Raw genomic sequence first — 26,041 nt, 5'->3', positions numbered from 1 at the left:
TATGTCAGTGTATAATAAATTATCTACAGAACATCTGTATCCACAATTTTTGTTTTTGTTTTCATCGGTGGATTGTTTTCACTATGGATCATTGGGTCTCCCCATTTTTCTTTGTAGAGCTGTTGCCTCTACACCCAGAGGTTGTGCGATCAAATCCCAGGGCTGTTCCTTGTGACCCTAAGCAAATCATCTAATCCTCCATTGCCCCAGGTACAAAATAAGTAAACTGCTTTGAGTGTGGTTGTGTAACTACAAAAAGAGAGTCTACAAGTCCTTTTTCCATTTTGATCATCTTTGTTTTATTCTCTATTCCTTTCCTAATAAATTCTAGTTGCCTTCTTGGTTGTTGTCATATATTGAGCAAAGGAGTTCAAAGTATTGTCCTCTATGATGCTTATTTCCTTTCCCTTAGGGGTGATTCCTAATGCGGAACCTTTGTGTAGCTATAATTTGGGTTATTCTTCCCTATGTATAGCATTTTATATTTCTCCACATAACATTTCATCTGCAATTTGGTTGCCCAGTCTCTCAGCCTCACAAGGCCCTGTAATTTATCTTAATCTGCATTTAATTTAACAACTTTGAAGAATTTAATGTTATCTGCAAATCCCACCACACTGATTTCCAGATTATTAATTATTGGATTCTCGATTAATTCCCCCATCACTTCAGGGCCAGAAAACCCTTTGAGTCCAACTTCCAAATGTTAATCCCTCCAATAATATCCCATCTCCCGAAATCAGTGGTAACCTAGCATTGCTCTCCTCCACCCTCTACTGCTCCCATGTGGTAATCAGATCTCTCTTTACCTCGTCTCAAAGATCATGGTGCTGGACCTTAAGCAAGCACAGAATCTGAAGGCCCCTCACTGGCCCAGCCATAACTTTAAGAAGAGGTTAAAAATATCCCATCATTGTGGGTGGGTGGAGGGTAGAGGAGAAAAATGCCTCGGTGCCCCTTTGGTCCCTTTTTCCACAGCTGTGTCAGATTCAAGAGGGGTGGGGGTTCCCTTACTGACTGCTTCCTTTTCACTCCCTCATTCCTCCCCTCAACCTAAGTAGATTAGACTGCAGAAAAGTTTACAACAAATAATATTGCCACTTAGCAAACCACTATCTTTCCCTTAGCAACATGGGAGCTCTGGAATACAAGACCCACTGAATAGGGTTACTGGACTCCCTAATCCCACCCCCCAAGCCTGCCCAGTTTCACCTATTCCTGCCCTGTTACGCCCTAGCTCTGCCCTCAGCTCCACCCCCGCTGCCTGTTTGTCGGGCAGGAAGGCATGTGCAGATGTGACACGATGATGTCACACGCATTTTCACCACGTTGCATCGACGGATTCCCCTCCCAACACGATTTCTTTTCAAAACCTGGACAAAGTGCTGGGTTTTGAAAAGCCGTGCGGACCCCAGGACATGTCCGGGAAAATCCGGACGTCTGGTAACCCTGCCACTCAATGGAGATTGTTGCTTTCCCCCCACCCCCACTATCACCACCACCGCCACCACCACACATACATCCTCTGATCCGTCCTGACATCCTGCAATCAGGTAGCAGTGATTCAATGAACAAACACAGTGCAGGTAAGAAAAAAAGAAGCACTGTTCTTCAAACCCCTGCTCAGCCAGCTATAAGTAAACAGACCCACCAAGATCCTGCTGTCAGTATTGCTACTGTGAAGTCAGCCTCTAGTCTAAAGCTTCTCTGAAACACAAAACTCCCTCTCCTCCATCAGAATAGAATCCCTCTGCCACATGGTAGAAATCTAGTCAGGATAACAATACAAACATGTCATTCTCTAGCCCAGCAGGGCAATTTACCTCTGTTGTTCCTGCTCAAAGTGATGCAAATTTAATGTTAATACAACTCCTCAAACATTTTGTCCAAGACAGCACAGCAATTTTTAATTTACAGGTGTAATTTATAGTTATTTAGCTTAAATAATGAATAAAACATGGTTAAAATGCTGTATAATAAATAACAGCAATATTGTTTCACTCATTTTATTTCAGCAATTAGAAATTGATGAACACCATAGCGGTATATTGACTGTCTTTGTCTTGTGTCACCAATTTCAGACTTCTAAAAAAAAAAATAAAAAAAAACCCACCCTAGACTTCAGAAAGACCAATGCTCTTTTTTTTTCTAAATTCTTTATTCATTTTTTCATCTTGCAACAAGTACACAATATTTAAAACTTTTACACATCACTTGAATTTCTTTCTATTGTCATCTTAAATCCATAAATTTATTCCCTCCCCACCCTTCCCTCAAATATTTCAATCAAAAATATCATATAAATATTGTATTCTTAATTATTAATTAACTTTTAAATAGAACTTTATATCATCCCCCACTCCCTATGTATATATATATATATATACATAGGGAGTGGGGGATGATATAAAGTATATATATATACTTTCAATGGAAAATGATGTGTAATCATTACAATAATTTGCCAATGGCCCCCAGATCTTTTAAAAATTATTATAATTCCCTTTCTGCAAAGCAATTATTCTTTCCATTTTGTAAAGCCCAATGTTGTAATAGTAGCCTGGATAATTTTTTGAGAGAATATGGTTAGGGTTACCAGATGTCCAAATGATGCGCGCATGAGTGTAATGTCATCACATCGACGTCCATACATGCTCAGATGCCCTCAATGCAGCCTGGAGCTCAGGGAAGGAAACACGAGGTGGGGATGGGGTGGGCTGGGGGTTGGAACAGGGCAGGGCCAAGTGTCCTCTTTTTTTTTTTAAGAGGAAATCTGTTAACCCTAAATATGCCGGACAACATTAACGACCTTGGCGTCATTTCATTGTATCACATGGATCTAGTGTCTTGTGCACTATGAACTTAATCATGGTTTCCAGAAACACCCAATCTACTGCTAGTAGCAGCAAGAAGCAAAGGCAAATTATTGATTTGGAAGTGAAACAAAAATTTTTTAGACTACAAGAAAGTGGTAAAGCGATAAACACTATTGCGTATGAACTTGGCAGGTTTCCTTCAAAGATCACAACGATGTTGAAATATAAGGATAAAATCCTACAAGCTGTGAAAGGATTGGCTCCACTGAAAGGTACTAGACTAACTAAGAAGCGAGAAGGGACTATATCTCACATGGAAAAAATTACTGATGACGTGGATAGAGGATCAAACTCAGAAGCAAATCCTTCTCTACATGATGATGATCATGGCAAAGGCATGAAGCTTGTTTGAGATGCTAAAAGAAAAAGCAGGGCCAGACTACAATATAGAGTTTAGTGCCAGTTCCAGGTGGTTCAAAAGTTTCAAGAATCATTATTCCTTGCATAATGTGAAAGTGAGTAGTGAGTCTGCTGAGTTCTGATGAGAAGGCAGCAGAAGAATTTGTTGAAACACTAGATAAACGGATAAGAATAGAAGGTTATTTGCCCCAAATTATTGTACTCATAAATATGGACAAAGCTTCTTTGTTCTGGAAGAGAATGCCTGAAAGGACCTTTATCCATAAGAAGGCTAAGTCAATACTAGGCTTTAAGGCTTTCAAGGACCGGATGACAGTATTCAAAACCAGTGTTCAAAATCAGGGAGAGTCTAGTCCTTAACTCACAACAAAATGCTCACAATTTCTTGCCCCAAGATCTTATAGGCTGCCTGTGTAGATAGATTTCCCTCTCAAGTTAAGGCGGCTGTTTCCATCTTCTGCCCCCCCTTGCACACCGGGGACAACTTGAGTAAGAAAATCCACAGTACCATGCTGATTGGTGGTCAAACCACTTTCTGGCTAAGGGGAAGCCGCATGTTGGACGGGGCTCATAAACGTCCCGTCTACACTATTGCCCAAAGCTTCCATTTTGGGCATAACCCACTGTGGCTCAAAAGCAATCAAACACTGCCTGCTTCATCACAGGAGTAGAAGATGCCGGGGAGGCTCATGAACCTTCACTCTCCTTTTCCCCATCCTAAACAGGTCAGGTTTCTGATTTTGCAGGCTTAGCTTGAGAATTGCTGAGTGACAGCTTGTGCATCTGCTCACCACCACCGCACCATCTTGGATTCACAATATGCATGTTTTTATTGGTAACTGCTTAGGATGTAAGTAGGGTAGACATTTTTAAATAAATAAATAAATACATTTTATTTAAATTTAACATTAAGCTGCTGTATATAATATCATGCAAAAGAGCTTACTAATGATGAATTTAGCAAAAAATGATATGCAAAAAATTCTTGTGGGCCAGTTTTAGTAAAAATGATAATTACACCTCAGTGAGGTGTAATTATCTTTTTTTTTACTAGCTTCCCCATAGCAACATCTCGCATGAAAGTTTGCTGTGGATCTCATTTGCATCCATAGCATCCTCTGGGTACATCCTTTGTGAGCATGAAAAATTTGCAGAGGGGAAATTTAACTACCAGAGAGGCCAAGAGTAGACTGGAGAAAAAGGTAGTCCTTGCTGTCCTTGGCTCAAACAGAAGATCAGGTTAAGTATTGGGCGGAACAGGTATAAGGCATCGGTAAGAAGAAGAAGTAATAGGTGCAGAGAAGTAAAAAGAATTTAAAACAAAAAAGAAATGGTTCCTAAAATTAAAAAAAAGAAAAAATTTGAGTGTAGGCATGTTGAGATCCCTAGGGTTCTGCTTTCTTTAGATAGCAGAGACCTCTAGTGACTCTACTAAAATATTGTGCTCGGCAGTTTCCAGAACAAGGGGAAGCTCTCTTGACTAGTGGTGTAGTGGTAAAGGAGACCCCTTTTGAAGCGACACTTGGACTTGTATAAAACCCAGCCCTACTGTAATCTTCGCCTTCAGTTCCTCAGCCAATGTACCATTTTAGTAAAAGGAAATTAGTTCACATTAAGGTAACAGAGGAGAGAAGGAGAAAGAAAGTAATGTATCTTTGGGGTACAAGAGGACATCAGGGAGACAATAATCCTAGAAAAGGAGAGGCTTCAGCAGATGTCCCCTGATCTGAGCGAGAAAGGCCAGGTGACCAGAAAGTATTATGTAACTTGATCTCAGTTCATTTCTGCTCTGCAAAGTAGTTTTGGGAAAAAGGAGATACTGGAAAGGGATTGATAAGCTAAAAATGAGAGTTCAGGACTACAAAGAAGAACTTTAATTGTTTGACATTTTTTCTACATATCTATTATTGATTCAGAACAATATCTGGCCTGAACTGATTTATTGGGGAAAGGGAAAGCATGGAGAGAGTAGATTTTAGTATCAACAGTAACCCAGTCTTTACTGGTCCCAACCTGGACTTCTGAATACTCAGAGAATTCAACTTGTAAAAGCCAGTGGTACTTTCATGAATTTTTAGTCCCCGGTTTGCCACACAGAACAATAAAGCGTTCCTGAGTTTACCAGACTGGCAAAGGTTCAAAATTGAAGCCCAATTTATGGCCAGAATTGGCATCTAAAGAATCCAGATTTTGCACATTTTGGATAAGAAACTGAAATTTATTTTATTTATTTAAAAGATTTCTCAACCGCCTATTCCTAGGTGACTTTACAAATAGTAGCATACATAAAATAAAACAAACAAAATTTGTACAAACATCAAAGATTACAGATCATTCAATGAGGACAATTAGTTCACAGCACTCCATAATATATTAATCCAAAAACCGGAATAAATCAGAATTATCATTCATTGGAATGCTTCTATAAAAAGTATAGTCTTGAGCATTTTCTTAAACTTCTGAATATCTAGAGAGAGCAGAGTTAATATATTTTTGGACTGTTCTAACCTTAAACTAGTTGTTACTGATTGCATATTTTAAAGTCATCTGCCTTGACCTCTTAAAAAAAAAAAACCCGAATATAAATGATAATAACATTTTCTTTGCGTACAGTGTGCTTTGTGTTTTTTTAATTTTGTGGTTACCATTATATATTAATAAGATTATATTGTGTGTATATGAAAAATGAATGGAAGAAATTGTGCTACAATTAGTACTATTATTATGGGGGTGGGGTCTTGGGTGGAGCTTGGGTGGGACTGGGGCGGAGCTTGGGTAGGCGTACTCGGTTGGTATTTGTTAGGTTTAGGGGTACTTGGTTTGAAGAAGTTGAGAAACACTGCTCTAAAGTAGAGAATGACACAGTGGTTGTTACCCGCGGCTAGCCGCGAGTAGCCGCGGGTAACCCGCCGAAACGGGGAAAGAAAAATAGCAGTCGCTGCAGGGACGGGGACAAGGCCATTCACCGCCCCGTGGAACGGTGAATGGTCTTGTCTCCGCAGTGAGGCATCAAGGATCGCGCGGTCCCCGCAGCCCCCACCTGCCCTATCGTAGGTTTTAGCCAGCTCCCTCCCTCCACCTTGCCTTATATTCCAAGTTTGCCGGCTTTCTTTTTCCCGAGCCCCACGCGCTCAAAAAGCCGCTGCGCGAGTTGATCAATCTTCTCCTCTGACGCAACCAGAAACAGGAAATTGCAGGAGAGGAGAAGATTGATTGACTTGCGCAGCCGCGCATGCGCGTCTTTATTGAATGCGTGCGGCTCGGGAAAAAGAAAGTCGGCAAACTCGGCATATAAGGTGAGGTGGAGGGAGGGAGCTGGCTAAATGCTGCGATCGGGCGGGTGGGGGCTGCTGGACCGCGCGATCGCATGTGTTCCCGGCTCAAACTAGGAAGGAGGGAGTGAAAGGGAAAAAAATTCTGGGCCAAGGGGAAGAAGAGGGAAAGAAAGAAACCCACAGCAGGAAAGAAAGGGGAAGACAGGCAGGTGAGCCAGATGCAGTGGGGGGGGGGGGGAAGAAAGAGGGAAAGAAGCTAGATGGGGTTGAAAAGAAGAGACACACTGGTATGGAAGAGGAAGATAGGGGAAATCTGGACACAGGAAGGTAACAGAAAGAGGGGAAATTATGTGCATGGGCATAGGGACAGAGGCATAAAGGGGACATGCCATGGGGATGGTATATGGACACAGGGGGGGGACACAATGCCAGATACATAGGGGAGATATTAGAAATGGGGAAAATAGGAACACAGAAGCGAGATGGTTTGTGGGGATGGGACAGGGACCAAGCTCACAGGCTCCAGCAGTTTGCACAAATTACATTGTAACGTGCCACGAAAATAAGAGGGAGGGAGGTAGATAGATAGGCCACGCGAGAGGAGCTGAAGGGTGGTAGAAAGGAACAGATGATAAAGGAGAGAGGGGAGGGTGGTGGTGGAAAGGAATAGAACAGACATTGAAAAAAGGTAGAGAGGAACAGACCCTGAAGGGAAATGTGAAAGACAGAGTGGGGAGAAGACGCTGGAAGGGAAGAAGACTGATGCCAGACTATGGGGGAGTGGAGGGAAGAAGATGGATGCTAGACCAATTGAGGGGGGGGGGGTGAAGGGAGAGGCACAGTAACAGCAAATGGAATCCTTCAGTTTTTGGAGATAGCTGAAAGAGAAAACTGGTCATGCGCCTGTTAAACCATGATGATTTGATTGAATGAGGTGTACATCCGCACTGTCTTGTTGTATTTATGATAGCATTAATGAGTAATTGTTAATTGTTGTTTGTATTGTTTCTTCTTTTTCTCTTTTATATATACATATGGCTCATGCTATGTTGTATTGTACTGTATTTTATGCAAATACCCCAAAAAATTATTGAAATTGAAAACTGGTTTGGTTTCTGATATGTGGCATTGTTAAATAGGTTGTACCGCTCTTTACACTAGAAGGCTGCTTAAGTTGATGGATGCAAAGAGTTATTTTTTAAATCATATGCAGCTTTGAACTTCTTTCTATAATTGCTCATCTGTATCATTCTGCAGCAGAAATCCCCATCGGAATCCTTCATGGGTCGAGAGAGGAGATCAAATTCACAGTCTTACATTGGCCGCCCCATTCAGCTGGACAAGATCTTGCTCTCCAAGGTTAAAGTGCCTCACACATTTGTGATCCATTCGTATACACGTCCCACAGTATGCCAGTACTGTAAGAAACTTCTCAAGGGACTCTTCAGACAGGGCTTGCAATGCAAAGGTAAGTATTGCTCAGTCATTACAAAGTATGATGATAGGTGGAACACAAGTAATTTTTAGGATCTTTGAATATTCATAATAAAATTCCTAAAATCTGAACAAGTGCCATGAAGATGTTAAAATGTTACATTTCTACTCATCTAACAAAATGCAATTCTGGAAATTATAGTAGGGCAAATTTTAAAATGTTAGCCTATACATGGGCAGTACCATTTTAGGTAGGTCATGGATTTGTGAACCTTGACATGTTAGCGAAAACATACAAAAAATAGGACATAATTTACAAGACCAGAGCTTCACGTGTATTTGCCAATATCCCTCCCAACCAAATCCGTTACAGTGTTGTGAGAGGATATGACAGCTTGCTCTGGGGATTGTCTGTCATATAGCTGTCAACATCATCCAAAAGCCCCCATATGCTACCACAAGTGTGTCAGTCATAGGCTGAATGCCTCTGAGAAAGGAAGCATCATCTCATAACGCACATAAGCCTGGCCAAACTATCACCTAACAACCTCATGCACATCAGAGGAGGAGATTGAAGAAGACGATGACGATGGATAGGAGAGCTGGGGAGCTGCAGCAGCCTCACCATGCTGTCTAGCCCCAGAAAGGGGTCATGAAGGGGCATCATTTGTATCTTGGTCCTACACACATACACAGTTTGAAACTGATTTATATATTTTAGTATTTATTTTCTGCTCTACCTTTAATGTTCTAGGCAGATTGCAAAAAATACGTTCATAATCATAAGACATATAATATAATCAATACATTTGCACACATCTTTATATATATCATATGCCTGTCAATAAACATAAATAAATGAAAAGATGCCTGTACATTATCCCAACCTTTTTCTAGCCATTCAAGTTTTCAGTAATTGTTCTTAGCTGCCGGCGATTTAGAAAACAAACACATGTAAATTATCAACATGCTCATCTCTCCCACTCCCACATTTTTTTGATATATACTGTGTGTATATATATATATATATATCTAATATAATAAAACGATAAGCCGCACATGCGCACTTCCTAAGCGTGCGTCCGTTTTCCGTGAGCTGTAGCACACATAGGAAGTGCGCATGCGCGGCTTACGGTCTGGCCTCACAAGGCAAGACAAGTTGATGTCGGCCACGACGGCAGCTGCTGGCCGCCCCAAGCTCGCTCTCTTTCTGGCGGCCCGAGGCAGATGTCGGCCGTGGCGGCTGCTGGCCGCCCGAAACTCGCTCTCTATCTTCCTCCCTCCCCCCCAGGTGGATGTCGACCGCGGCGGCCCGAGGCGGATGTCGGCCGCGGCGGCTGCTGGCCGCCCGAAGCTCTCTCTCTCTCTTCCTCCCCCCCAGGCGGATGTCGGCCGCGGCGGCTGCTGTCGGCGGCTGCAGGCCGTTAACATAAGTAGGCCATGGAGTTCAGCAGGAAGGTATTGGGGGGAGAAAAATACTGCACAGGGAAGTGGGGTGGGAGGGAAATGCTGCAACACACGGAAATGGAGGGGCAGAAAAGGGGTTGATGGACAGGGGAACAGGTGCTGAGGAACAGGGAGGGGGGCAGAAAAATGAAGTCAGGGGGAACAGGAAGGAGGTGATGATGGACAGGGGGAGGTAAAACAAAGGGAGAAGGGCTGCTGGATAAGGTGAGCAGTGATGGGGTGGTGGAGGACACAGGGGAGGTAAAAGGAAGGGAGAATGGACAGGGGGAGCAGGCAAGGAAAAAAAAAAAACAGATAGAAATACAGAAAGAGGCTAAGGAGAGAGAGAAAAAAATAAAGACAGACACACACACATATATTCTAGCACCCCTTAATGTAACGGGTTATAAGACTAGTATATATATATATATATATATATATATACACACACACACACATACAAACACCCTTGGCTGTAGGGAACATCAGAATGGCTCCTAAAAAGCAGATTGTGACCCGAAAGGGTAACTTTTACATGGATGAAGTGGATATGCTTGTCAAGAAGGTTTTAAAACATTGAAGGGACCTCTTTGGTGTGGCAGGACAACACATTATTGCCTGGATGTCCTGCCATCATTTGAAACTAAATATGTCCAAGACTGAGCTGCTCCTCTTTCCTCCTAAACCCTCTGCTTCTCCTCCTCCTTTCTCCATCTCTGTAAATAATACTGTCATTGTTCCAGTCTCCTCTGCTCGCATCCTTGGAGTCGTCTTCAATTCTGACCTCTCATTTTCTACATATATCCAACAAGCTGCTAAAACCTGTTGCTTCTATCTCTTCAATATCATCAAAAGTCACCCCTTCCTCTCTGAGCACACTACTCGGACCCTTGTCCAAGCTCTCTAACCTCACGCTTAGGTTACTGCAATCTACTCCTAACTGGTATCCCTCAGTGTCACCTCTCTCCCTTGCAATCTGTGCAAAACTCTGCTGTGCGACTCATCTTCTACCAACCTCGCTACGCTCATGTCACCCCTCTCCTTAAGTCACTTCACTGGCTCCCTATCTGCCATCGCATACAGTTCAAGATCTTATTGCTGACCTACAAGTGTGTTCATTCTGCTGCCCCTCAATATCTCTCCTCAATTCTCTCTCCTTATACACCTCCCAGAGAACTCCATTCCTCAGATAAGTCACTCTTAATGTTACCCTTCTCCTCCACTGCCAATTTCAGACTTCGTTCCTTTTATCTAGCTGCCCCTATACCTGGAATAAATTACCCGAGTTTGTCCATCAAGTCCCTTCCCTTGTTTAAAAGCAGACCGAAAACCCACCTTTTTGATATAGTCTTCAATCCTTAACCCTACTCCTCTGCCCTCCAACACAGCCAGCTGATTAACCGTTCCCCTTAACTGTATCCATGACATCTTTTTTGTCTGTCTTGCCTGTTTAGATTGTAAACTCTTTCGAGCAGGGACTGTTTTCTTATTCTTTGTGACTCTGTACAGCGCTGTGTGTGTCTGGTAGCACTATAGAAATAATTAATAGTAATAGTAGTAGCAGCATGTGAAGCAAAAAACATGAGTTGGAATCTGTCACAAGCTGAATGGTATGTTTTACAACAACAGAGATGATGCAGAGGACTTAAAGAGTAAGTGGGGGGAACTATGCAGAAATGCTAGACTGAAAGCCCCTCTTGCATCATTGATTCAATCCACAGTTGCAAAATTCTATATCTATGCAGACCATATCCTAACATTGACCTTTCTTCCCTTCAACATTGTCTCACCAAAATAGATGCTTGACTCGTAGAACATCACTTGGTCCTGAACCTAGTTAAGTCGGTAGCTCTCTGGATTACTGGACAGTCATATTCTCCTGCTTTTGTTCCTTTGGTACGTAAATACATAGCTCTAAAATCAGTAAAGTCCCTCAAATACTTAGGTGTCATTTTCGATCAGCAACTTTCTTTTAGCTCTCAAATGTTCAGGCTTGCTTTCAGTCTTTTTGTCACATTTGGTCTTTCTGTAGTTACCTGGATGAGTCTTCCTGTGCTACTTTGCTATCTGCTTTGCTGAACTCCCACTTGGACTATTGTGATATTATTTACTCTGGTCTCCCAAAATTTCAAATTAAATGCCTCCATTTGTTTTCTCACACATTCATATAAGTCATACCCCTTCTTGCTCAGCGTCACTAGCTTCCTGTATATTTTCATGTTTACTTCAAAATTCTAAAGTTAGTGTATTTTCTGGGAGACCGTCTTACTTCTCAGTTCTTATTTCTCCATACACCCCTACAAGTGCCTTACGCTCGGTATCTTCTAACTGCTTATCCCTTCCTCCTGTTCATAGTTCCCACTTAAGAGTCCACATGTCATTTGACCTTTTTCTGTATTGTTCCTCCCTCTGGAATGCCCACCCACTGGAACTTTAAGGAGAACGGTCTTACTTACAGATTCGAGCCTCACTTAAGGCCCATCTATTTTCTCAAGCCTTTCAATTCATTATCTCCTGAGGTTCAGTGTGAACATTTGGCCTGAAAATCTTGTAACAGATTTGTAACAGAGTGGTCGCTCTGGAGGAAATGGACAACACAAAAAACGAACTGCAAAAATTAGAAGAATGGTCTAATGTCTGCCAACTAAAATTCAATGCAAAGAAGTACATTTGGGGAGTAGAAGTCCGAGGGAGCTGTTTGAACTAGGAAGTGAGAGGCTGATATGCACGGATGAGGAGAGGTACCTTGGGATGATAGTGTTGGCAAAGAAACAGTACAACAGGGTGGTGGCTGTAGCCAGAAGGATGCTGGGCTGTATAGAGAGAGATGTAACCAGTAGAAAAAAGGAGGTGTTGATGCCCCTGTATTGGTTGTTTGCAAAGCCCCACTTGGATTATTGTGTCCAAGTTTGGAGACCATATATGGTGAAGGATATAAGAAGACTTGAAGTGGTACAGGAAAAGGCAATGAAAATGGTAGAGGGTTCAAGCCAAAAGATGTATATGAAGTGACTGGGAAATATGAACATATATACTCTAGAAGACAGGAGGGAAGGGAAGACATGATACATGGAAACTGAGGAAATACAGGGATATTGAGTAAATACAAGGAAATTGCGTAAGTTTACCCATGGACTTCATATCAGTTTTCAAATGGAAAAAGTACTTCTACAACTCTGCCCCTGCTGTTCATATGGGTACTTTTCCCAGTGAAGCATATGCATGTGTTTTTCAAAATTCAAAAATATGCATGTATATCTCCTCCCTCCATAAGATCATAAGAATTGCCGCTGCTGGGTCAGACCAGTGGTCCATCATGCTCAGCAGTCCGCTCATGCGGTTGCCCCTAGGTCAAAGACCAGTGCCCTAACCGAGACCAGCCCTACCTGCGTACGTTCCGGTTCAGCAGGAACTAGAGAATGACACGGGGAAAAAATCTGTCCCCGTCACCGCCCCGTCACCGGCCCACCATCCTCTGCACCGCCCCGTCACCGCCGATCCCTTCATCGCCCCGTCACCGTCACCGCCATCCCTTTCACCGCCCCGTCACCGCCACTGCCATCCCATTCACCGCCCCGTCACCGTCCCCGCTGCATCCATATAAGCCTTTTTCCTTTCACTCCCTCCTTCCAATTTGAGCCGGGAACACTAGCGATCGCACGGTCCCCGCGGCCACTACCTGCCTGCCCGGTCGATCCTGGTGTTTGGCCGGATCTCTCCCTTCTCCTCACCTTGGTTTGTGGGTTTTCTTTTTCGGGCAACCTGCGCGCTTTCCCAGGGAGCCGCACACGCGCGGCTGCTCAGTGTTCGATCTTCTGCTCTGCTGCAACTTCCTGTTTCCGGTTGTGTCAGAGCAGAAGATCGAGGCTGAGCAGCGGCGGGTGTGCGCGGCTCTCTGATAGTGTGCGGGTCGCCGGGGAGGAGGATCTGCGGACTGGGGTGAGGAGAGGGGAGAGAGCTGGCTGGACACTGGAATCGATTGGGCGGGCGGGTGTGAGCTGCGGGGACCGCGCGATCCTTCATGCCTCACTGCGGGGGACAAGACCATTCACCGCCCCGCGGGCGGTGAATGGCCTTGTCCCCGTCGCCGCAGCGACTGCTAGTTTTCTTCCCCGTTTTCGGCGGGTGACCCGCGGCTAAAATGCGGTGGCCGCGGGTAAACCGCCACCGTGTCATTCTCTAGCAGGAACTTGTCTAACTTTGTCTTGAATCCCCAGAGGGTGTTTTCACCTATAACAGCCTCCTGAAGAGTGTTCCAGATTTCTACCACTTTCTGGGTGAAGAAGAACTTCCTTACATTTGTACGGAATCTATCCCCTTTTAATTTTAGAGAGTGCCCTTTCGTTCTCTCTATCTTGGAGAGGGTGAACAACCTGTCTTATCTACTAAGTCTATTCCCTTCATTATCTTGAATGTTTTGATTATGTCCCCTCTCAATTTCCTCTTTTCAAGGGAGAAGACGCCCATTTCTCTAATCTTTCACTGTATGGCAACTCCTCCAGCCCCTTAACCATTTTAGTCGCTCTTCTCTGGACCCTTTCGAGTAGTACCGTTTCCTTCTTCATGTACGGCAGCCAGTGCTGGATGCAGTATTCCAGGTGAGGGCGTACCATGGCCTGGTACAGCAGCATGATAACCTTCTCCAATTTGTTCGTGATCACCTTCTTAATCATTCCTAGCATTCTATTTGCCCTTTTCTCCGCCACTGCACATTGCACAGATGGCTTCATCGACTTGTCAACCAGTACTTCCAAGTCTCCTTCCTGGGGGGTCTCTCCAAGTACGGCACCAGACATCCTGTAGTCGTGTATAAGATTTTTATTACTGATATGCATCACCTTACACTTATCCACGTTAAACTTCATTTGCCATGTTGCAGCCCATTTCTCGAGCGTGTTGATATCCTGTTGCAGGGCTTCGCAATCCTCCTGCGTCCTCACTACTCTGCATAACTTCGTATCATCTGCAAATTTAATCACCTCGCTCGTCGTTCCAATTTCCAGGTCGTTCATAAATATGTTGAAGAGCACAGGCCCAAGCACCGAACCCTGAGGCTCTCCACTGGTGACGTTTTTCCAGTCTGAGTATTGTCCATTTACCCCCCACTCTCTGTTTTCTATCCGCCAACCAGTTTTTGATCCACGTGTGTATTTCACCCTCAATCCCATGGCTCGCAATTTTTCAAAGTAGTCGTTCATGCAAGATCTTGTCAAACGCCTTCTGAAAATCCAAATATACAATGTCGACCGGGTCACCTTTGTCTATCTGCCTGTTAACTCCCTCAAAAAAGTGCAGCAAGTTTGTCAAGCAAAATCTTCCTTTGCTGAAGCCATGCTGGCTGGTTCTCATCAGATTGGTTCATAGACAGTAACGCGGAAGACAAAGGCGCGCGCCGACAACTGAGTGCAAGACGGAGGCGCGCGCCGAAGAAAAAGACTGTTTTTAGGGGCTGCGACGGGGGTTTTTGTTGGGAAGCCCCCCACTTTACTTAATACAGATCGCGGCGGCGTTGTGGGGGGCTTGGGGGGTTGTAACCCCCCACATTTTAGTGAAAACATAACTTTTTCCCTAAAACAGGGAAAAAGTTAAGTTTTCAGTAAAATGTGGGGGGTTACAACCCCCTAAGCCCCCCACAACGCCCCCACAACGCGGCGTGATCTGAATAAAGTAAAGTGGGGGGGTTCCCCCCCTCACACCCCCCTGTCGTAGCCCCTAAACACAGTCTTTTTCTTCGGCGCACGCCTCCGCGCTGCACTCAGTTGTCTGCTCGCGCCTTTGTCCCAGCGCGCTTTTGACCTGACACCCATCAGATTGTGTCCGTCAAGATGGTCAACGATGCGGTCCTTTATCAGCGCCTCTACCATCTTTCCCGGTACCGACTCACTGGCCTGTAGATGAAGCAGTTCAGCTATAGCCCCTTTCAGTTCTTTGATTACCCTCAGATGGATGCCATCCGGTCCCGGGGATTTATCATTTTAAGCCTATCAATCTGCCTGCATACCTCTTCTAGACTGACCGCCAACCCTGTCAGTTTCCCGTATTTGTTTCCTGTGTATAGCCTGTCACCTTCCGGTATGTTGTGTATATCCTCTTCGGTAAATACAGATGCAAAAAATGTGTTCAGTTTGTCGACGATGGCTTTGTCCTCCTTTAGCATTCCCTTTAGCTCATCACTGTTCCTTTTCTTTATTTCCCCCGTTCCTTTTCATCACTTATCCTTTATCCCTCCTTCGTCCCCTCCAATCGGGTGTGACATTTCTCTCCCCCTTCCTCTTCTCTCCCTGTGGGATGGGTACCTTTCACTTACAATCTTTGGACTGCCAGCAGCATCAGTCAGACTCTTAGAGTCAGACAATTAGAGTCAGACTCTGAGTTATTAACTCCAAAGAACATTGAAGGAAACCAGTTAAGTCTACTACTGGGTCATTTCTTCTAGAGTTCTCAGTCTCCCCAGTATTCCTCCTATCAAGATATTGAGCTCTAACAATTAGAGGAAAAGCTTCTTCTGGAATCTTGCATGAGATCTATGTGAATGCACTGTTTTCAATGCATATTCATTGGGGAAATCCTGAAAACCCGACTGGATTTGGCCCTCAAGGAGGGACTTTGGGGACCCCTGATCAAATCCAACAGTCTCCAAGAGCAAAGAATTATCAAGTACATCAACGGCTACACTGTAATTTTCTATCAACTAAATTGAGACTCAACTCAAATCTCTCGTTTCAAAAAACTTTTTTAGCTCACGTATCATATTCATTAATCAAAACATGACGGCATATCATAGTGCATTTATTTTAGATCCCCATCCTGGGATCATGGCTCTAATCATGTATGCCTGCTGCTATTTCTAAGTACAGAAGTAAGTTTGCACCTATCCCACACATACAAATATTTATATCTTTTCTCACTCTTAATGGTGATAAATGCAACAAAGCAGTCACTAATAGTTTTTTTCAGTTAACAACTCATAGTATTCTCAAGTGGCAGCACTTATCTTAAGTGGATCAAACCAAATCCAGCGCTGGCAGGGTTTCAAACACCCAACGCTCACTGACATTCACTGTAATCCTAGCGTTTCAATCTGAACGACCTTCTTCAAAGGGGCCTTCTCACATTGTTGCCATGCTCTCTGTTCACTGAGACGCAGCTTCTAACGCGGTATGACCTACGCATCACTTGATATATAAAATCAGGCTCATCTTGATTGTAAATGAAGGTTAAAGCTATGATCTTGTCTTAGACTCTTAATTGAAATTCATCCATGAAATTGACTATGAATTCCTAGGATAAATGTATTACTTTGGCAATAACACGGAATGTAGTTTGGTTGCTTTAAGTAACGTAAAATATTACTGGATCTTATAATTCAGGAGACTGACAAAGATAAATGACCCAATATTCAAAAGAAAATACTGAAATCCTACATTTTAGCCCTATTTTCAGGCAAATTTAGGAGCCTAAATTTTCAGCTGAATATTCATCTTAATTTAGAAGCTTGTTATCTGGTGGTATTCAGATAGTTTTAATGATGCCGACAACTGTAAGCTGAATTGGAACCAGATATTCAGGGCTCCTTTTATTAAGTTGCGGTATCGTTTATAGTGTGCGCTAACCCCCGCACTATACAGAAAAACTAACGTCAGCTCAATGGAGGCGTTAGCGTCTAGCGCGCGCTAAAACCGCTAGCACAGCTTAGTAAAAGGAGCCCCCAGTGCTGGGCTGTGTTGAAGTTCTACTGCTAGTTCTTGGCAGACCAAGAAGTTAATGTGGGTATTGGCTGATATTCAGTAACAATATCTATATAACTAACCAGGCAAAGATAGGACTGTTTTTGTGTGGTCCGGTTTACCTGGTTAGTTATGTGGATACCGGTACTGAATATTACTGGAGCCCCAGTATATTCTGGGTATCTCTGCCCATTGACTTTTCTGGCAATAATTGGATAGTGCCACAGTGATCCGAGGGGGACTTTTAGCAGCACTGATGGTAAAGTGCCACTGAAAATCTCTTCTTGGCTTGCTGATTGAGGTTTAAGTGGGAAGGAGACTTTTTTTTTGTTTTTTAATTAACTAGATTTATGAGCCTAGCTGAAAATCAGCTAATGTCTCTTCTCCACCCTAAATCCACTCCTGTTGCAACCACTTTCCATGCTTCCAAATTTGAGAGTTTAGTGAAATTTTTATCATAAATTTAGGTACCCGGCACTAGTAAATGTTCAAGAAGGCCAAATCCTTTTTACAAAGCAGCACTACTGATTAATGGCATTCTGAATGCGAAGAAGCCCATTCCCGTGGTCTTCTTTGCATTCAAGGCATGCTAATTGGTATTTTTTTTCACAATTAGCTAGTATAAATTTAAATCAATCTCAAGTCAGTGATGACTGAAAGTGATTAGCTGTTTAGAGAAATTCCTGCTGAAAGTATTCACATTATTAAAATCATCATTACCTTTTTACAATTGGTTAGGGGGCCAAGCTTTTTAAGGGGGCCAAGCTTCACCTCTAACCTCAGCTCTACCCCTAGCCTTGCCCCCAATCCCAGCATTTCTCCTTCTATCATTCCATGATCCAGCATAACCCACCTATAAAATGGGGGTGCTTTTGCACAGATAGACACCAAGGCACAAATTCTCTAAACGGCATCAGTATTTTAGGTGCCGGTAGGCGCCCAAACTCAGTAAGAAACATTGTTGAAATGATATTTTTAACTGAATTTCAAGGTGCTTACTGGTGCCTAAAAAGTCAGTACCGGAATCGCGCCTTCATAGGCATTTTAGGCCACCTAACGCCAGTGTGGGCATGGCTAATGCCAGAAGTGGTTTTAGGCGGCCTAAAGCGCCTATGGAGGCACAATTCACATCTTAGATGCCGGAAAACCTGGCCCACATTTACGGCACCTACCTTTGCCGGAGACATGATTCTGTACCCGGTGCCATCATGTGATTGATGCACAATCAGCATCCGCTTTTAAGGCAGCCACTGACAACAGCACCAGTTACAGAATTACTTTACATTACATTACATTAGGGACTTCTATTCCGCCTATACCTTGCAGTTCAAGGCGGATTACAAAAGAGCTAACTGGACATTTCCAGTGAAGTTACAACAGTTTTGGGTTTTTTTGGTTACAAGGGAGGAGAGGTAGCTGGATTAAATCCGTTGCCAAATACAGATCATGAATTAGAACTAGAAATATGAAAACAAAAATTGAACTGGGAATCCATAGTCAAACTTGGCATGTACCACAATGCTGAAGAAATAAAAACAGAAATGCATTTCCTTTTCTACTGAACGAAATTCAAAGAAATCTAGGATGCATATTTCCCAAAGCTAAATTCAACATAAAAACATTTTTTTTTTCCTACCTTTGTTGTCTGGGCATTTTATTTTTCAAATCATTTTGGTCCTAGTTTCTCTCCTCTGCTTTACTGTCTCTCTGCTCTTTCAGGTGGCTGTTGTCCATTTGTTCATTCTTCTCTTTCTTCCTGCCTTCTTCCTTTCCCTTACATCTGCTGTTTTTAAATCTGCTTTGAACTGACAAGGGATTCAGCAAAACATAAGTACTAAATATTGATTTTTTTTCCTTTTAGCTGTTTCCTCTCTCTCTTTGTTTTCTGTTTCTCTGTCCTCTGAAATTTCATCCTCTTAACCTCCAGTTTTCCACCTCCTTTTAACTTACCTATTTTTCCAGTTCCTTCTCGTAGTGCCAAGCTCTCTCATTGCGCATCTCATATTTCTCTCTGCATCCCTTTACATTTCTACTTTCTGTATTCAAACACATTGCGTGTGCCAGTCTTTTTTTTTTTTTAACTTTATTTAGTTTTTAATGCCAACAAAAACTGCAATATAATTTATATACAAATAATGATAATCAACCAAACACTTATCAATCAGTATCTACACAAAAGATAAAAATTCCCTCCCCCATCCATCGTTACCGTCAGGAATAATACCAAAACAAAAGTCTTTTTCTTTTCAGTTCAAAAAGTTTTATTAGTGAATATAATAAAAACATTATACAACTATGAGAAAACAAATGCACTACAGAAGGCCCATTAGGAAACACCTCCATAAATGTTGCATGATATATACATTACAAGGGTAAGTACAGCTAATATATAGAGTATGTGAAATGAAGAAAAAGAGCGTACCCAAAAATAGTACATACTGAAACAAAGCAGAAAATACTAATATTACCAAAGGTCAGTTGCAGTGTGATGTCTTACAGTGTGAAAGTAGAGGAGATCATATATTTTTATAAGAACTGAGAGTGTTGGACTTCTCTGTGTTAGCCTTTTCATATTTTGCGGTTAGACACAAATTATTCCACCATACATTGTATTCAGTGTTAGCTAAATTTTTCCAATTATGTAAAACATTTTGTATTGCAAGAGCAATCATAATGCGGAATAACTTAGGTGCGCTAAGGTGCGCTAGAGTTTTTAGCGCACACGGGATTTTAGCATGCGCTAAACCCACACTATGCTTCTAGAACTAACGCCAGATCAATGCTGGCGTTAAGGTCTAGCGTGCACGGCAATTTAGCACGCGCTATTCCGCACGTTAAGGCCCTAACGCACCTTTGTAAGAGGAGCCCTTAGCTCCAAAATAAGACATAGGTAATTTTCCATCTAGACATCCAAAAATGATTTAAAAGAAAATGATGTCTGATGAAAGGGAAAGCATTTCAATTATAGAGTTACAAATACGTTCCCAATAACTTTGAATATGAGTGCAGTAGAATAACATTTGTTCCAGCAATCCAGGATGCTTGCGCCAGTATTCACATTCCCTCTGTTCTGGTTCTGCCTATGCAGAAACAGGTAATTGTGTTATAGGGAAGACATTGAGGCCAATACTTAAGTCTGAATCACTGCTCACTGCTGTTAACTTCCAGGGGTAGAGAAAAATTTTAAAGGCACATCAAGGAGGGAATGAGGGATAGAACGGGGTAGAGATGGGGAAAGATGCTGGGGGGAGGGGTCTGGGTGTCACCGAACTGGGGGAAGTGAGGTAAACACTTTGCTGGGGAATGGAAGGAAAACTTTGGGTATGCCATTGCACTTGTGGCTCCCCTCCCCCCACCTCCATTCCAACATCAATGCAGTTGGTTGTCTAATCTATAGAGTTGTAAAATGAATGGGCCTGATGATAGCAGCTGAAGCATAAAACTAAAACCTATGACTCAAAATCATTATTCACTCTGCAGGAAAGAATTTACGCTTTTGAATCATGTCAGTATTTATTACAAACTTAGGCCCCCTTTTATCAAGCTGCGTTAGGGTTTTTTTTATCGCCGACTGCTGAAATAAAAGCTACGTAGCTGGCGATAAAAAACCCCATAATGCGGCTTGATAAAAAGGGCCTTAGTCTGCACACCAGAGAAGGTGAAGGTCCATAGCTAAACTTTTTATTTTTAATGATTGCTAAATGAATAATTTTGTTTGGACACTGTTATTTTAATTGTTGTTATCCACCTAGAATCTATTATGAGAATAGTGCAGAATATAAATAAGAATAGAATAGAATATTTATACATTTAAAAAAAACTGCTCAGATATGTGTGACCTTATAAAATTGCTTTACTTATACAACAAACAGTCGTGTTTCTTTCAGATTTATTATACAGAGAGACTTCTGTATTATACTCTGTTTTATTCTATAAATGTGACAGAATGGATTTAGTTGGCTGTGAGTTTACCTAATATGGTCCTTTGGTGCTGGGCTGAACTGAATTTTGTGCTCTCCTTCTTGCTTTTGTTTAGATTGCAAGTTCAACTGTCACAAACGCTGTGCACCTAAAGTGCCAAATAATTGCCTTGGTGAAGTTGACATTAATGGAGGTAAAGGCAAACTGAACTATGTCGAAAAGAATTTCGGTTGCTTTTGAAGAAGGTCAAAGGCAAAAAAATACATTTTTAAAGAAAGGGTAAAACAATAATATTGTATTGCTACGAGGGGCTGCTGAAAAGTTCTTAGCCCAACCAAAAAGAGAATAATGTGGAGCCATGAAACTTACAAGTTATTCCACACTTCTCTTGACACTTTTCATATGAAAAATGTCAAGAAAAGTATGGAATAGCTTGTAAGTTTCATGGCTCCACATTATTCCCTTTTTAGTTGGGCTAAGAACTTTTCAGCGGCCCCTCTTATAGAGCGAAACATGCAAAGTGTTGACATTGATCCAAACCAGTTTGATATTTGTTTTTTTTAATGCTGAGTTAAACCCAGCTGTTCAATCCTGGGCCATGTTCGCAGGCATGCATATATACTGTCATTTATCTGACACCTAGATAAAATGTATATGGTTCCCAGCTGAATATTGACCAGGACCTGGATAAGGAGATCTGAAATTGAGCTGCCTTAAGCTGTCCATATGGCCTATCCAGCTATCACATGATATAACCAGCCATGTTTAAGCCACTAATTATTAATACTCAGCGGGAAATAGCCAGCGGGAGATGCTTTCCCAATGCCTTCCCCTCCAATGAGGCACTCCACTGATTTCCCCCACCCCCAACAAGATGCTTCCTCAAACAAGGTACTTCTCTGATACCTCCAAATACATCCCTTTCCCAACAAGGTATTCTTCTAGTGCCACCTCCACCTTTACTGAACCTCTGAGAACCCCCAAAATGTACCCAGGGGCCATCCCTGGTTGTATAGTGGTAGGAGGCAGGAGTGGTCTTCCTCTGCTCTAGCCCCTTATGGCCTTTGAGTGCAAAATTCAGACAGATTGTCCAATATTCAGCACTGGCCAGGAACAGCTCTTGGCCTGTTAAATAGCGATTGATCAGATAACTGATAATATTCAGCGGGAGATAGCCTGCTATCTCCCACTGATTATTACTGATTAATGGCTTAAACTTGGTTGATAGCTGCCAATTTTAAGCACTGACAGGCCAAGTTTAGCAGCCAAATCAGGCCGTGCAAAAAGCAGGTCTGTCTTTGGCCACTATAACTTAGTCGGCCAGAGCTTAAAATTGATATAGTCAGCTAAGTTTGAAGTGGCCAAGGACAGATGGATAATCGATGCCAGTTACCAGAAACGGCCCAACATTGAATATCAGTAGTTAGCACCGACCACGGGAGTTAACTGGTCTCCCTTTCATGGTCTCAATATTGGCCCCAGAGAGAGTTACCTGCCAACAGTGGCAAACCACATGAGATAGGGACTGAGCTGCAGTATGGGAATATTGAACTTAATGCTGCAGGACATGGTAAGCAAAGATAACCTGCTAGTTTCTAGAGATGTATCAGTTGAGTGACTACGCATATCCCTTCATTCTGTGCACTGAAGAGCTGGTATGCCAAATTTGTTTAAGAATAAATTAATAAAATGCCAACATTTTGCCAAACTTACGAGTGCATGTTTTACTATTCTGCTTCTGATATAAGGCTGATAGCTATTATTAAAATCCCTTGATTCATGATTGTAGATGCATACAAAGCCATTTTCTATTTGTTTTCCATGAAAACAAGCTGCATATCAGTTTTGACTAATGTAACATAGTAACATAGTAGATGACGGCAGATAAAGACCCGAATGGTCCATCCAGTCTGCCCAATCTGATTCAATTTAAATAATTTTTTTTTTTTTTTCTTCTTAGCTATTTCTGGGCGAGAATCCAAAGCTTTACCCGGTACTGTGCTTGGGTTCCAACTGCCGAAATCTCTGTTAAGACTTACTCCAGCCCATCTACACCCTCCCAGCCATTGAAGCCCTCCCCTGCCCATCATCCTCCAAACGGCCATGCACAGACACAGACCGTACAAGTCTGCCCAGTAACTGGCCTAGTTCAATCTTTAATATTATTTTCTGATTCTAAATCTTCTGTGTTCATCCCACGCTTCTTTGAACTCAGTCACAGTTTTACTCTCCACCACCTCTCTCGGGAGCGCATTCCAGGCATCCACCACCCTCTCCGTAAAGTAGAATTTCCTAACATTGCCCCTGAATCTACCACCCCTCAACCTCAAATTATGTCCTCTGGTTTTACCATTTTCCTTTCTCTGGAAAAGATTTTGTTCTACGTTAATACCCTTTAAGTATTTGAACGTCTGAATCATATTTGAACGTCTGAATCATATCTCCCCTGTCTCTCCTTTCCTCTAGGGTATACATATTCAGGGCTTCCAGTCTCTCCTCATACGTCTTCTGGCGCAAGCCTCCTATCATTTTCATCGCCCTCCTCTGGACCGCCTCAAGTCTTCTTACGTCTTTCGCCAGATACGGTCTCCAAAACTGAACACAATACTCCAAGTGGGGCCTCACCAATGACCTGTACAGGGGCATCAACACCTTCTTCCTTCTACTGACTACGCCTCTCTTTATACAGCCCAGAATCCTTCTGGCAGCAGCCACTGCCTTGTCACACTGTTTTTTCGCCTTTAGATCTTCGGACACTATCACCCCAAGGTCCCTCTCCCCGTCCGTGCATATCAGCTTCTCTCCTCCCAGCATATACGGTTCCTTCCTATTATTAATCCCCAAATGCATTACTCTGCATTTCTTTGCATTGAATTTTAGTTGCCAGGCATTAGACCATTCCTCTAACTTTTGCAGATCCTTTTTCATATTTTCCACTCCCTCTTCGGTGTCTACTCCGTTACAAATCTTGATATCATCTGCAAAAAGGCACACTTCCTTCTAACCCTTCAGCAATGTCACTTACATACATATTGAACAGGATTGGCCCCAGCACCGAACCCTGAGGGACTCCCCTTTCTCTCATATCGCAGGTTAAGTACATGCATATAACTAAATGAAAATTACTTGTGTATTGCTATGGACTCTCCTTAAAAGATAGCTGTGAATGCCCATCTCAGTTCATTCCATCAAGTAGATGGAAACATGTTGAGGAAACTGAAGATCACATTCAAAGCTGTCATTGCAGGAGAATCTTCAGTTTGTGGTTTGGTTGGTCCTTTACTGCTTATAATTCCATGCATTTTAACAAAAAATGCTTCATGGTGACAGTTCTCAAGTTTTAAGAGTCGTTTCACAGTCACTAAAAACCAGATGGCTGCATTTGGTTAATGTCATATTTTTACATATTTTAATGTTGATTAATGATGCGGACAATTCGTACTGCAGATGTACTGAGCCTTGGTGCTGAGTCCGATGTTGTCATGGAGGAAGAAAGCGATGACAATGACAGTGAGAGGAACAGTGGGATGATAGATGACATAGATGAGCCTCTAACCCATGACTCAAATGCTTCAGTGACAGAGTGTCAAAATGACAATGGGTACATGCAGGACCAAGATGCAGACCATGATGACACAAACAGAATGATCAGGTTAGCAGAGTGTAAAGTGTGATGTCCATCATTCAACAATAGTGGCACTCATCTTGGGCCATCTAGGCAGAGAATTCAGCATTTAACCAAACCTTATAAAAAGTGCTGTAATATTTTCTAATTGTTTCTTATTCTGTATTTTCAAACCTTTGTTTTCCTTTCTATGACAAAAGCTTCTGGTATGCAAAATGTCTTGCTGATATGTTTCTAAAAATTTAGGAGTTGCATTATTCTGACACTAGAAATCAGGCAGCTGCAAGAGGAGATATTTTTAATGCATGTAAAGGGTCTTTTTATTTTCCTGATAACCATGGTTGTGAAAAAAGCAGTAGTCCTTTCCTTCTTATTTTGGTATCAGAAAGTAGACCTAAGTGGTATTACAAGCTCACATATAACCAGGATTTAATTTGCAGACAAAAAGGAATTGTGAAGACAGGGGAGGGGTTAAATCAGGGCCAGAAGCAAGAGGAAAAAAGAGATTGGATAATGGAGAAGGGTGGCTGTTCTCTGCTCCATTCCAGGCACAGCTTTTTCCTTCTTCTTCCCTGTAAGCTGCACAGAGCAATGTTCCTCTGGTTCTGAAGTCTGAAAAGAAGTGGTGAAACTATGTTCCAGGCAGTTTCTCCATAAATTAAGCCCAGTATCTTACAAAAACGGTGTATGCTGCCTATTATAAATGAGAATTAGCACAGAATTCAGCTTTCATGATTTCAGGATATATTATAGAGGGGTCGCAAAGAAAGCAAAAAGCACCTAGTATAACAAATAGGTTGGGAGTCCAAGTAGACACCACTTTTGATACTGTTCTATAAAGATAAGACTATGCTGCTTTTGTGAGATTGTCACAGCTAAAATGCAGCCACATATATTTACACTTGCTGAGGAGCACATGTAAATATAAGCAGTGGAAAATGAACATTCCACCCTTGCCTACGTGCAAGTCTCATAAAAGCATGCTGCTCTTGTCACTGTGTATAGTTTTCCATTCTTAACCCATTGGTTAATTTTAAAAGGCCTTTTACATATCCAAAACAAGGTTTACACAGGGTTTATAAAATTACTCTCTTAAAGATTTGTGCATCTTATGAGGGGCCGCTGAAAAGTTCTCAGGCTAACCAAGAAGAGAATGATGTGGAGCCATGAAACTTACAATTTCTTGACACTTTTTGTTTCAATGATATGAAATGAAATGAAAAGTGTCAAGAAAAATGGAATAACTAGTAAGTTTCATGGCTCCACATCATTCTCTTCTTGGTTGGGCTGAGAACTTTTCAGCAGCCCCTCATATAGTTTTCTATTCATGCCTGGGTATATGATTGTAGTCGTGTGTGAGTAATCTAGAAACATATA

The 26,041-nt window shown here is 42.3% G+C and overlaps 1 protein-coding gene across 9 annotated transcripts in view; it reads left to right on the top strand.

Annotated features, from left to right (window-relative positions):
• The window catches only part of PRKD1 (protein kinase D1), a 289,583-nt gene that overhangs the window by 196,492 nt on the left and 67,050 nt on the right, over positions 1-26,041 (top strand). For 8 of the 9 annotated variants that reach the window (XM_033952190.1, XM_033952192.1, XM_033952188.1 and 5 more), the window contains 3 exons: positions 7,769-7,979; positions 21,155-21,232; positions 24,487-24,691. In XM_033952190.1, the coding sequence (XP_033808081.1) occupies positions 7,769-7,979; positions 21,155-21,232; positions 24,487-24,691 (494 nt within the window). The remainder of the gene's footprint in view (positions 1-7,768; positions 7,980-21,154; positions 21,233-24,486; positions 24,692-26,041) is intronic. The other variant, XM_033952189.1, reaches the window with a different exon arrangement.

Source organism: Geotrypetes seraphini, chromosome 7, assembly GCF_902459505.1.
Source record: "Geotrypetes seraphini chromosome 7, aGeoSer1.1, whole genome shotgun sequence".
NCBI lineage: Eukaryota > Metazoa > Chordata > Amphibia > Gymnophiona > Dermophiidae > Geotrypetes > Geotrypetes seraphini.
The sequence above is the reverse complement of the archived record's forward strand: the minus strand, read 5'-3'. Positions and strand labels throughout refer to the sequence as shown.